Source organism: Sodiomyces alkalinus, assembly GCF_003711515.1.
Source record: "Sodiomyces alkalinus F11 unplaced genomic scaffold SODALscaffold_1, whole genome shotgun sequence".
NCBI lineage: Eukaryota > Fungi > Ascomycota > Sordariomycetes > Glomerellales > Plectosphaerellaceae > Sodiomyces > Sodiomyces alkalinus.
Window position 1 is genome coordinate 4,717,821 of NW_021167079.1, and position 12,706 is coordinate 4,730,526.

Consider the following 12,706-nt stretch of genomic DNA (forward strand, 5'->3'; position numbering starts at 1 on the left):
CCTGCATCCGAACTCCATGGACGAATCGGTGACCAACGGCCGAATCTCGAACCCAGCATGACCTTCTCCCCATCGACAACTCCATATACGGGACTGCATTATTGTCTCTCTGCATGATGCTAATGCTGTTATAGGGGCATCAAGGCCGGTGCCATGGGCGGCGCTGCGCTCGTGGCCGTCATCTTCTATGCTTCCGGCATTCCGAGGGTACAAAAGGACGTTTTGCAGGTATGTGTCTCTGTCCCATGTGTCTCCTCAAGGTCCTGTTACCTTGGCTACTATTCTGACCTTACTTGGTAGAAAATCCCTGTTGTCGGTGGCCTCTTCGTCAAGGAGCCCATCCCCGAATCTGACAACGTGAGTTTATCCCCTATTCCTATATGGCGCCGCAAGTCCTGCGGTCTTGTTATTAACAATTGCTTGCGCAGCCCTTCTAAGGACCCTATGTCTGGGTTCATCCCAACATTATCCAAGATATGCATGATAAGACTGGACAATGGTAGCAGCGGGAAGCCGAGAGTCGGGGCGACTGTGTACTACCTACCCGTGATAGTTAAAATAGATTCTATAGACTCAACGTTTTGATGTGACAAGTCTATGTATCTGAGAGCGCTAGTTACGTTCCAATTGACTATAGGCAACCGAGATGAGCTTGAGTCGCTTCATCTCCAGGCGTTCCCATGCACAGTGTTCATCGAACTGTGAATGCACACGATAAACACACCCAATATATGGTCCACACAGTGCGAACCGAGAACCTCAATTGCCACGTCTCAATCCTTGACCACTTGGCTCGTCTTCATGTTCTCACAGCCTTGCTAATTTGCGGCGTGCTCTCAGAGCAGGGCGAATTCGGGTGATGATTTTGTTTATTCCCTTACAGAGAATTCTCTTCGAGTGAAACTGCCCCTTATACTCCCGTTCTCTGTGTCGATAATGGTTCCGTTGACCACTTCTCTCCATCATTATCCATCTCCCTCGATGCACCTCTAGGCCATTCATCATTGGTCCGCAACCCCAAACAGTGCCAGACGTCTGTCCTCTCCAGTTGTTTTACAAATACGGATTCCTTTAGGAGGGCATGGACCGCTTTACCCTCGAGGAGACGGGCCTTGTGGCCGCCATGGGCTCGGGTCTCCTCGCGTTTGGCACCATATGGTATTCCTTTGTCAACCGTCACGTCCCAAACCCCTATTTAGTTCGTCTTAACCTCTCGCCTCAAGCAGTATTGATTGCTAATTGGTATTTAGGATGAGGTTTTCCACATTCCGCAAGCGCAGACCTACTGCCGCGACAGGTTCTTCGAGTGGGATGACAAGATAACCACTCCTCCCGGCCTGTAAGCCACATACCCGAAGAGCTGTGAACCTCCAGAGTGTATCCCTAACCCAGATATAGATACATCATCTCTAGAGTCTCTGCAGCCGTTAAATCTCGGCTCTTTTGGACGCCCGTCGAGAAACAATGCGATGCGGGTGGACTTCGATTGGACAATCTTATTGCTGCGGTCTTGATCTTCCCCCTGGCAGTCATCACCCGGCATCAGATTGAGAGATGCCTGACGCCTCGACGCTCCGAACAATCCCTCAACACCGTGTCACGCTACGCCTTTCAAACAGGCTTCAATATAGCCCTTTTCCCAGTTCTCTTCTTTTATTCGGGCCTGTACTACACCGACGTCTTTTCCACTCTCACCGTCCTCCTGGCCTACAGCCACCATCTTAGCCGTGTCAGTAGGGACAGGAGCTCACTAATCAGCGACGCTTGGACAATTCTCCTCGGAATCGCGGCGCTCTTCATGCGCCAGACTAACATCTTCTGGGTTGTCGTATACATGGGTGGACTTGAGGCCGTTCACGCCGTCAAGACTCTTCGCCCAAAGCCCGCCGAGCAACCTCCCATGCACACCGTGTCAGAGCACGTAAGGTTCTACATCGAAAGATTCTCAGTCGGCGACATTCATGACCCCCCAATCGACCGTGCTTGGCCGCATGGTAAGTCCATGGTCCCTCACCTTGTCCGCGTTATTACAACGACTAAGAACGGTGCCCCCAGATCTGTGCTACTCCATTGTTGGCATCGGTTTGGCAGCCATCTATAAGCCGGTCCGGATTCTGAAGCAAGTCTGGCCTCATATCACCGTAATGTGTCTTTTCACCGCGTTCGTGGCTTGGAACGGGGGAGTGGTCCTCGGTCAGTAGACATTTTTCAGTCATCAAAACCTGGCCACTATGTCTAACTCTGCCCAGGGGACAAGTCCAACCATATCGCGACCATTCACTTGACCCAGATGCTCTATATTTGGCCTCTTTTTGCTTTCTTCTCGGCTCCTCTCTTCATCCCCACCTTGTTGGGACGAACCCTCCGTCTCCTCAGTTGCGTGAAAAGGTCAAAGTTATCCTCTGTCGATAAGTCTAACCGAAACGCGAGCTCTGGCCATACCGGCAGCAGCAAGGGATCCCACGATGGCGACACTGCCGGTCCCGTCTCTCTGACATCCAAGGACCATATCAGTAGCTCGATGGATTCCCCTTATCTTCAGGCCGCCAGAATAGTCGTATCCCCTCGAGCGTACTCCGCCCCCCTTGTTCTCCTCGCCATCTTAGCTTCTTGGCTCATCGTCGTCCAAAACACCATCATCCACCCGTTCACATTGGCCGACAACCGCCATTACATGTTCTACATTTTTCGGTACACCATCCGCCGCCCAGGTCATTTTCGCGAGTATCTAGTTGGCGTATACTTGTTCTGCGGCTGGCTCTGCTGGTCCGCCCTATCGCCCCTCGAGATGGCCAGTTCCCGCGACAACAAGGACCGTCGGGTCAATTCCGCCCTCAACCCCGCGTCGTCTTCTACCGTCGTCTTGCTATTCCTCGCCACCGCCCTGTCTCTGGTCACGGCCCCGCTCGTGGAGCCGCGGTATTTCATTCTTCCTTGGGTCTTCTGGCGTCTCCTCGTCCCTGCCTGGTACCCCGAGCAGGACGATCGCCACCATGGCGGCGGTGGTGTCGCGTCCCTTCCTGGGCTGGCCGGGCTCATCGAGTGGGGTCGCAGGTTTGACTTGCGCCTCGTACTCGAGACGCTGTGGTTTGTTGCTATCAACTTGGTCACCATGTACATATTCATCCATCGCCCGTACGTTTGGAGGAACCAGGAGGGCGAGGTGCTGGATGGCGGCCGTCTGCAGCGTTTCATGTGGTGATGAGTAGAGGTGTGCACATCAGAACAGGACTGTGCGCTCACTATGCTCCGTTCGACGACTTGGGAGTGGCAGAAGGGTTACGCTTCCAAGTTCACTAGGCCAATATAAAACGCGGGAGTCTGTACATCTAGGTGACGCAACCTGGACCACAGTGTTGAAACTAGCTGCGCAAGGAGACAGAAACCCCTCAAATTCATATGATGGGCACGTGCATGCCATATATGTCCTTCCTGGTGGTAGCGAATGCCTTCGCAGACGTCCAGCCGACTCGGCAGTTTTCTAGTTTCATCTCATCCCACGTCGCGAAGCGAGCGAATCGCGAGATCCTTGATATCCCGAACGCCGATTCCCAATATCCCCCGGTTTGATATTTCCCAGTTTGTTGTGCGGTCCCAACTTCCAACCCCGAGGAGTCGTATGCATCTCCCGTACAGTCCGTGCCGATGTTGTGTATGTACGCGTTTATGTGAGTGTCCAGGCAACCCGGCCCAGTGTCCCGACCCGACCCATCCCATCCCATGCTAATCGTCGTCATCGTCATCGCCCTCGTCCTATAAACTAAGGCGGTCCAAGCTCAAGCCATCGTTACTTCGAACGCGCCTCACGACGCCAAGTTTGAAGAACCGCTCCTCTCCGGTCGCCGTCCGCCCGCCGATATACCATTTATCCGATCCTAAGACCTCCCGGAATCCCTCGCTGGAGCTGTCGCTGCCGCGCCGTCGACCTGGCGGCGACCCGGGGATGGGAACTCCACGGGGGCTGCTGGGCCCCGCCGTGCCCCGGGGCGAGTGGAGCGGAAGCTGGCTGACGACACCTCCAGAGCGAGACGACGAGGAGGTGCCGGGGTGGGCGTTAGTGGAGACTGCCCGCGGTGCGGATGCAGATGTGGATGCGTTAGACTGTTGCTGCGTGGTATAGGCAGCGGAAGAGGATGGCGTGGTCTGGGAGGTATGCTTATTGGGTTGTTGGGAAATGGGGTTTGACGTTTGTCGGAAGGAGGCGAAGAAGGTAGAGAGGAAGAAGGGGCGTTGCGACGGCATTTTGAAGGGTCTTTTGTTGCAGAAAAGGTGTGTTTGAGCCTTTCGAACTCCGATGATGTCCCCGGTATTCCCGTTGCGGTCAGACGAGGTCGAGCTGGGTGCCTGCCCTGCTTGTAGCTTCGCCGTGTGATGTCGCCAGCGCTCCGCGTTGCGCGACTAGTCCAGAAATTCCGTCTTTGGGGGTAAAGGTGAGGCGATATCGGCAAGTTCTGATCTTCAGACAAGAAGAACGTTCTTGCTATGCAGTTGTATGATCGTTTCCGGCCGAAAGGGTACCGTAAGATCGCCAGGTGGGTCTGCTATGGGCGTGAAGAGGTCGGCATGAAATATAGCAGGGTACGTCCGTTTGTGATGGTGATGGTGATGGTGGTGGCGATCGGGATTGTGATATATTGATTTTGTTCTCGCCGAAATTATTGCTCTTAGATGGGGGGACGAAATGGAATCCACGACCGTTGGAGGGGAAGTTGATGCCTCTACTAAAATCCTGACGTCGAGGTCTGGGTAAGAATGACATGCATGCATGTAGCGTCGTGGTTTCCCTGTTCCCGAGATGGTCCGTGAGGTTCCGATGGTGGTGACCAACAAGTACACTAATATTGTACCTTTGGAGGTTTTGGTTCGGCCAATACCGGAAGAGCGATTAGATGGTGTGGAGATGCGAATTGGAGCCGTACTGTAATCGTAGTGAGACTATTGGTTAACCTCTTCACGCCTTTGACACCAATACCGCGGCTCTTTTTGGCGGGGTTGTCAGTTGGTCGGTCAGGACCCGAGTCGTGACAATCCAGCGGTTGACACATCGTGCAGGATAGCGTCGGTGCCGGGCTTGTTCGGAGTCGGCCCAGTCACGCCGATCAACATCCGAGAGTCATGCCAATAGGTAAAGCCGCAGATGTGGAGACCGGAATATCAACCGGAATATCATCAACTGCGCCCAGGGTGAGATCTCGTGGTGTAAGTTCTACGACGGAGCATATACTGGAAAGTCTCGAGCGTGGCTCAGAACGTGGCACGGGTACCGGCGGGTAAAGGTTTGCATCATGTACCTTTATCCTTCGCGATACGCCGATGCCTAAGGTAAAAGGTACTTTACTTTGCCTTGGATGAGGAGTCCAAGGTACCTTACCTTAGGGAGTAGATTGCAACGTCAATTGGACACATAAGCAAGCTTCGAACCTAGACTTTGATGACCACGGCCTTTCGTCGCTCACACGCTCATGTCGAAGCTGCCACTCATCGCTCTGCTAGGGAGAGAGGGAAAAACGAAGATAAAAGCAAACAACGAAAACCCAGCCCGGCGCTTGTTTACCTATTCGAGTTGTTCCTGAAGAAGCACAGCCCTGCCGCGTACCATTAGGGTTGCATATAGAGTTGCCAGCGAAACCAGGATATGAGCGCTTTTTTATTCTTTTTTTATTTTATTTTTTTCGAATGGGTATATCTATTCGCGCTGTAATATCACGAGAAGACCCATCAATCCCAACATGGCCGTCTTCAGCCAAGGGTATTCGGAGAGTAGAATCGTGACGTATCCGACAAAGGGGATATATCCCACCACCCCTCCAATGATGTCGTCCGGCCCCAGGTAATCTTGTCCCTTGGCGAACAATTCGGTGTCGTCGGCGTTGTTATTATCTCCTTTGGTTAAGAGTTTCGTGTCGGGCCTGGATGCAGGAGTCAGGTTAGTCAGAGCTACGCAAGAGAACAAGAAGAGAAGCATGGGTTTGCCTTACCCAGTGCCAAATTTCCTGACTATCCGGTGGACGATCGGGATCGGCTTGTCCTTGACTTCGTACACAACGACGCTGCCAACGTGGTCCGGGGCCGGGTTATTCCAGAGGAAGAGAAGATCGCCGCGTTGGAAGGCCGGCTCCATGGAACCGCTCAGAACCACCACAATGGGGCTCGGACTCGCCGTGATCACCGACAAGCCCTTCCACATCTACACCTTGGAGGATCAGAAAACTGATGCGTTCACGGTCGAAGAGAAGACGCGGGACGGACGGGACGCACCATGAAGGCCGTGCTCAGGATGAGGCCGAAATTGAGCAGCTGAGCGGCTGCCTGCCGCGGGTTCTGCAAACTCGACAGCATTGGAGCAGGAGGTCGGCGTGCGAAGTTCAGTTGTTGTTGCGAATGATGCGCCGGGCGTCATCTGAGTTACGCACGTGGGTTTTCTGGAGCGCAGACGTGTCAAGAAACCATACTGAGTACTCACGTAGGTACCCGCGCGCCCATACTGTGGCGGTGCAGAACAGCCACAATTGCCCAATGTCAATGTCTCGAGAGACAATACCTAAGGTAGATAGATACCTACTTGCCTACCACGATGCCTCTTTTCGAGGATATGAGTTGGGGTGAGTATTTATTGAAGTTCTTTCTGATATTCTCTAGGAAAACAAACTGACCACATCTGTTTGTTTTCCAGGGATTTGAATTGGTTTTGTCGCTTGTTCGACGGTTGGTGATCTTGTCACGGAAGCGGTGGGTCAGTTACTTTCCATTGGGATGCGGATGGTGTCTGCGTCCGCGATCCAGATCCAGTGCTTCGTACCCTTCAACCCCCTCACCGAAAGAATTAATATCTCAGGCATCGACCCTCTGCGTAGCAAGTTAAGAACCTCCCCGAGGAATCCGTACAAGGCAACAAGGTGAAGCGCTGACTTTCAAGAAGTCACCTTGCCTTATATCTTGCGCCGCCGCTTTGACTTGCTCACCGAAGGACTCCCGTGTCCCAACCTTTTCCCTTATTATTGACAGTCATAACAGTCATTTCTGTCTCAAACCCCTTGACAGAAGAGATAGACACAATCAAAAGCAGGCATAACAAAATGCACTCGACTCGTTCGTCTACACAACTCGGCTCACAAGTTTTCAGGATTTAATATTAGGGGATGAGTACCGCCATTTGACAACTCCACGACTTGATTGGACACAGCATAACCGATGATCATGGAATAGAGCCCACGATCCCAAGATGCAAGTACGAGCTTCTGCTTTGTACAGTGTATAGCCAGGGCTAGTCAGCTCCGGGTGTGTGAACTTCCGTTTAGGCCGACCGGAGTTCTCCCGGCGCAATCAGCCGCTGAATGCTCCACCTCGGCGATGTCATCCCACCATTATTAGGTACCTCCGTAGCTAAGGTATATCCGGACGGATAGAACGACCAGCGCTGCGTTATACCTTACGCTACAGAACGAATCTCCCCAACGTCTTCTGGAAGTTTCCAGTCATCGGATATTACAACCAACAACACGCAACTGCGGCTTAGAAATTATTTCCGCCCACCGGACCCCGCAACAATGTCCGACTCCGGGTGGCAAGTGCAGAAACCATATGTGCGGTCCATTGACCATTTGATCATTCACTACCTTTTGCCTTATGTGACTTGTCACAACCAGGGACGGAGTATGCGCAATCGCCGTCTACAACTCCATTCCACTCACTCTCCTTTGCCGTCGAACGGACATCGCAGCTTGCTTGTCACGTCTGCTCGCATGGTGTAGTTTTCTAGCTCTCTTGTTCTCCAACATCTTTCACACTCCCTCTTGCTGTTCCCTGTCCTCATAGTATTCACTTTTGCCAATTTGGATGCTCTCCAATCTTCCAGCGGCTTGCGTATGCTATATCTCTCGGTATTACACCACGACTTTCCATACACCAGATAACGACGTCACCAGTACCACCACCACATCTACAGCCTTTACGCACGAAGTGCTCCTCGAGTCTCAGCCCGGTTGACGATTGCCTTCGGGTCTCTTCTCTTTCGTGCGTGTGTGCTGTGTTTCATCTCGCCACAAGGCATTGTACCAGAATTCGTCCAACATGTCTGAAGCCAAAGCTCTCCAGCTCAAGGCGGAAGGCAACCGCTGCTTCCAGCAAGGCGACTATGTCGGCGCCGAAGGTTTCTACTCTAAAGCGTACGCTTACGCCCTTCCCCTTCCCCTTCCCCGGGTTACTCAACCAACCAGACAGGGACTTGTCTTTTCGTTCCCGCCCCCCATCCTTTGTTTCGCGCCATGGCTAACAGAAAGCTTGTGAATTTTGCAGCATCATCGCCAACCCGAAGAACGCGATCTTCTATACAAACCGCGCCAATGCCCGCCTCAAGCTTCAGCTCTGGGACGCCGCCATCAGCGACTGCCACGAGGCCCTCGCGCTGGCGGAGAAGAATATGAAAGCCGAGTTCTACCTCTCGCAGGCACTGTTGCCGCTGGGCGACTACGACGGCGCCGTGCAAGCCGCCATGCGCGCCCACCGGCTGTGCGTCGAGTCCGGCGAACGAGAACGCGCCTCCCTGTCTGCGATCACGGCGCTGGTCCTGCGGTGCAAGAAGGAGCGGTGGGACCACAAGGAGAAGACGCGCAAGCGGGAGGGGCAGTATTTCGAGGAGGAGATGGTCGGGCTCCTTTCGCGGGAGAAGGCGAAAGCGGTCGAAGGGGCCGAGGGCGAAGGCGAGAAGCGGGAGCTGGCGAGCGAGTGGGATGCGAAGATTAGCGAGCTTAGGAACGTGTTTGAGAAGAGCCGGGCCAAGGACGAGCAGAGGAGGGAGGTGCCCGATTGGGCGATCGACGACATTAGCTTCGGCATCATGGTTGACCCCGTCATTGTATGTCCTGTGGGAATTCTTCTCTTCCTAAACCCCCGGCGTCATCCCCCCTGCCCCCGCGCCGACGATACACCTTGCTAACCACGTATAATAGACCAAGACGGGCAAGTCTTACGAAAGGGCTTCGATCATGGAGCACCTCCACCGTCATCCCAGCGACCCGCTCACCAGGGAACCCCTGGTCCCGTCCGAACTCAGGCCCAACCTCGCCCTCAAGCAGGCCTGTGAGGAGTTTTTGGATGAGAACGGCTGGGCGGTGGACTGGTGATCGTCGCTTCGTCGTGTCGTGTCGTTTCGTTTCGTTTTGTTTCGTCTCTTCCTTTTCTTTGCATCTAATCGGATGGCACTCGGCGTCAACCCGAGCAGATGATCAAAGAATTCAACAGCAGGTGGTTGTGTTTTTGGTCGTTTCATCTTGATTCATGGCAAGATAAGCTTAGCACGGCGTCTACGGAGTAAGGAGTTTGGTCTCTTAACAGAAAAGTACCGAGTAGACTGTACTGGAGCGAAGCCGGCTTGGACAGGCTTTTTGATACCTAAATCAAGTGTCGTGGACGACTGTACAATTAACCCCGGCGGTTCACAATGCAAAGTGTGTCAGAACAGTTGAGTATTACCTAAGGTTAAGGTACCTTATTCTTAGCCTACCTTATCCTTCACCTTGCGACTTGGACTTGAGGTATTTTATCTGGGGTCGAGTGCGTTGCCTTCAGGGTGGTCTACAAAGTACATCGGGCAGAGTGCGCTAGAGGCCACGAACCGTCCACCACGTCCTCGGCTGGAGTGCGCTCACAGTGTGTCAGTGCGTCTTTCTGAGGCTAATACGTCACGTTACGTTACGTTAAGTTACTTCGGCCGGGACTCGGCGGTGTTGGTTCGTGACCACGAAACCTCCCTCGAGAAGAACTGAAAGACTCGCGACATTGCGGGATGTCTGTTCAAGGCCATGGGACACGCCGTCTGTTCTGCACCGAAAGGAACCGAAAAACAGCTCATCATCTGCGTTCCTTCTTTCGAGATATATTGCAGCAGTCCATTTCCTGACCACCCTCCTCGCAGTATCTATCTCCCCATCGTCAAAATAGATTCGAAAACTAGCTCAAAAAAGGAGTGGTATCATGCGAGACAGCCTATCCTTCACTTCAACACTCCAATCGAATCCTCTACAACCAGACCATCACCGCGCGCGCGTTCTCATCACGCGCCTTTCACTGGTTGAGTCGAATCGATAATACCTCCTTCGCCTGCTGGCTTGCTCGACACCTTAGCCTCCTCGTCGAACCGCTCCTGGCCACTGTAGCTGTCGGAGTGGTTGGCGACAATTTCCTCATCCCAATCTTGCCCGCCGACCTCGGCCCACTTGTCGCTGGTGGCAGGAATGGGGGAGAAGTGGCAGAGGAGCCAGTACATGGCCGAGGAGACGATGAAGCCGGCGAAGAAGTTGACCCGGTAGATGTACACGGCGCCTATGGGGACCGGAGTGCCGACCGCGTCGACGAAGCCCACGACGTTGATGAGGATGCCGGCGATGTAGGCGGCGTACGCGCGCCAGTGCAGGCCGAAGTGGAAATAGTAGGCGGTGCCTTTCTCGGCGCGGTACAGGTCCTCGACGACGAGGTACCCCTTTCGCACGAAGTAGTAGTCGGCGATCATGACGCCGGCGATGGAGCTGAGGAAGACGCTGTAGGCCGACAGGTAGGTGGTGAACTGGCTCGAGTCGGTCAGGAGCACCCACGGGTTCATGGCGAGGCCGACGGCGGCGCAGATGTAGCCGCCGCGGCGGATGTTGATGTAGCGCGGGAGGATGGCGGTCATGTCGGTGCCGGCCGACACCGAGTTGGCGGCGATGTTGGTGCCCAGCTGGGCCAGGGCGAAGGACAGGCCGAGGACGAAGACGCCGAAGCGCTCGCCCGAGTTGCCGCCGTCGATGAACTTGTCCAGGACCTCGATGGGGTCCCAGATCGGGTCGCCGTCGTACAGGATGGCGGACGCCGACGAGACGATGATGCCGATGAAGGAGGTGACGGCGAAGCCGATGGGGATGGTGAAGAGCTGCGACCACAGCGCGTCGTTGGGCTTGGCGGCGAACCGGCTGAAGTCGCTGTCGTTGACGATGAGGGTGGCGAAGTTGGCGATGGACGACATGATGCCTTGCATGAACTGCCAGGACCATTCGCTGCCCGACACGCGCGCCGGCTGGCGGATGATGGGCCCGACGCCGCCCGCCCGCACGACGGTCCAGATGAGGAAGGCGATACCGGCGGCGGGAACCACGTACGACTTGACGGTGAAGAGGTGGCGGATCGTATGTACGGGGAACCAGATGGCTGGCAATGACAGGAACCAGAAGATGAAGAATGACACGAAGTAGGGTGTTGACGTGCCCGAGTCGCTCGGGAAGGTATTCGGTATGTCACCCTAGCAAAAAAAAAAAAGGGGGGGTTCAGTCAGGGGGGCTTCAAATCTCGAGATTGGGAAACGCAGTAACGCAAAACCTACCCAGTTGGTCCATATAGCCCGAATCATGATGTAGACGCAGTGACCTCCGATATAAGCCTGGACACCGTACCATACACAGGCTAGAGAAGACGCACGCTCTCGTTAGGTATATCGCCTTCCTTTGCGAGTGGAGGATCCTCTAGACTTACCCATGACGGTACGGTTAAAGACGGGCCACAGAGCGCCCCAGATACCGAAGGACGATCGAGCCATGACAGGAAAGCTGATGTGGTAGACGGCGCCGACGCGGCCGGCCAGGACGACAAAGATACCAGCAACGAAGTATCCGATCCAGACACAGAGCCATGCCTGCCACCACGACAGACCACCAGCTACCATGGAGCCACCTGTCATCCGCGAGTGTGAATTTTCGAGTTCATCGTGGGAGTCGAGTCTTTGCGGGGACCCGGAGGAAAAGAAAAAGGAAGGAAAAAAGAGGCGAAATTATTTACCGATCATCCAGGTATTGACATTGAAACAGTCGGCGACCCAAAGGCCGACGAAATTCCACGGACCCCAGAGGCGCCTCGCTTTTTCGACGGGTTTCAAGTCTTTATTGATGAGCTACATGGGGAGGAGGTCAGCGAGAAGAAGACGATATGTGACGAAACGTATGAGAGGAAGGGGAGAAATGGCAAAGGGCGACGCACCATCAGCTGGCTGCTCGTCAGGCCGGGTTCGGTTTCGTCCACGGCGAGTTTGTTGGCCCAATACTTGGCCTTGGAGCCATGTAGACGCCGACGCGGGCCCTGGGATTCGACGGTCGTCTCCATTGTGTCTCTGTCGGCCTCGGTCGGCCTCGGTCGGAGGGGGTCGGCGGGGGTCGTGCGGGAGCTTCAAATTTTCTATAGGAAGAACAGTTTTGAAGTGGGAGACGACGCGCCTGCCAAAAGGGAGGAATAAAATTTCCCCACAACCAAAAAAATGCGACGGGCTCTTGGACGGAAATGGGACCCAAACCGCGATGACGTAGGGAGCGGAGATGGACAAGAACTGTCGAATTACACGTATAAGGTACTCCGTATAGGTAGATAGATATATAACCTTTGGGATCCAAGGTAGAAGACAAGCCTCCCAAAGTCCTCCTATCCGAAGGTCGAGGAAGTCTCGAGGTCAAAGGCTCATAAGAGACGGCTCAAAAGGAGGTGAGTTGCAGCTTTTGTTCGCCTGGCATAGCTCCGGAGACGGAGGAGGGTCGGGAGGTATCATTCTATTTATGTCTCAGCCCTGTTCGAAGAAGCTTCCTCTCTCGGCTTATCTATCGACGGAGTCCTAAGATAATACCTAGGACCGGGGCCCAGATATCCCAGTCGATGATAAGGGTGCGAAAAGATCCGATTTTAAGGTAGGAAG

The 12,706-nt window shown here is 54.2% G+C and overlaps 6 protein-coding genes across 6 annotated transcripts; 2 read left to right on the top strand and 4 right to left on the bottom strand.

The window, feature by feature from the left end:
* Nucleotides 1–820: 820 nt before the first annotated feature.
* Nucleotides 821–3,418, top strand: SODALDRAFT_288618 (hypothetical protein). Its single transcript, XM_028608604.1, has 5 exons — nt 821–1,198; nt 1,251–1,339; nt 1,399–1,994; nt 2,056–2,193; nt 2,250–3,418. Exons 1-5 carry the CDS (start codon nt 1,082–1,084, stop codon nt 3,200–3,202), a joined length of 1,893 nt encoding a protein of 630 aa, XP_028470740.1. The 5' UTR covers nt 821–1,081; the 3' UTR covers nt 3,203–3,418.
* A 128-nt stretch (nt 3,419–3,546) lies between these two features.
* On the bottom strand, nt 3,547–4,350 carry SODALDRAFT_27019 (hypothetical protein). Its single transcript, XM_028607703.1, has 2 exons — nt 3,674–4,350; nt 3,547–3,591 (listed from the first exon to the last, which is right to left on the bottom strand). Exon 1 carries the CDS (start codon nt 4,240–4,242, stop codon nt 3,754–3,756), a length of 489 nt encoding a protein of 162 aa, XP_028470741.1. The 5' UTR covers nt 4,243–4,350; the 3' UTR covers nt 3,547–3,591; nt 3,674–3,753.
* SODALDRAFT_27009 (hypothetical protein) lies at nt 4,351–4,953 on the bottom strand. The gene has a single exon (XM_028607698.1). The coding sequence runs from the start codon at nt 4,765–4,767 to the stop codon at nt 4,459–4,461; it is 309 nt and encodes a 102-aa protein (XP_028470742.1). The 5' UTR covers nt 4,768–4,953; the 3' UTR covers nt 4,351–4,458.
* Nucleotides 4,954–5,376: 423 nt separating this feature from the next.
* SODALDRAFT_288620 (hypothetical protein) lies at nt 5,377–6,315 on the bottom strand. The gene is made up of 2 exons (XM_028608605.1): nt 5,979–6,315; nt 5,377–5,909 (listed from the first exon to the last, which is right to left on the bottom strand). The coding sequence occupies exons 1-2, from the start codon at nt 6,185–6,187 to the stop codon at nt 5,687–5,689; spliced, it is 432 nt and encodes a 143-aa protein (XP_028470743.1). The 5' UTR covers nt 6,188–6,315; the 3' UTR covers nt 5,377–5,686.
* Nucleotides 6,316–8,070: 1,755 nt separating this feature from the next.
* SODALDRAFT_319506 (E3 ubiquitin-protein ligase) lies at nt 8,071–9,122 on the top strand (the record flags this gene model as incomplete). Its single annotated transcript, XM_028609457.1, has 3 exons — nt 8,071–8,165; nt 8,296–8,854; nt 8,949–9,122. 3 exons carry the CDS (start codon nt 8,071–8,073, stop codon nt 9,120–9,122), a joined length of 828 nt encoding a protein of 275 aa, XP_028470744.1.
* A 929-nt stretch (nt 9,123–10,051) lies between these two features.
* SODALDRAFT_269706 (hypothetical protein) lies at nt 10,052–12,126 on the bottom strand (the record flags this gene model as incomplete). Its single annotated transcript, XM_028607678.1, has 5 exons — nt 10,052–11,272; nt 11,354–11,433; nt 11,503–11,700; nt 11,806–11,917; nt 12,004–12,126. 5 exons carry the CDS (start codon nt 12,124–12,126, stop codon nt 10,052–10,054), a joined length of 1,734 nt encoding a protein of 577 aa, XP_028470745.1.
* Between the last annotated feature and the right edge of the window lie 580 nt (nt 12,127–12,706).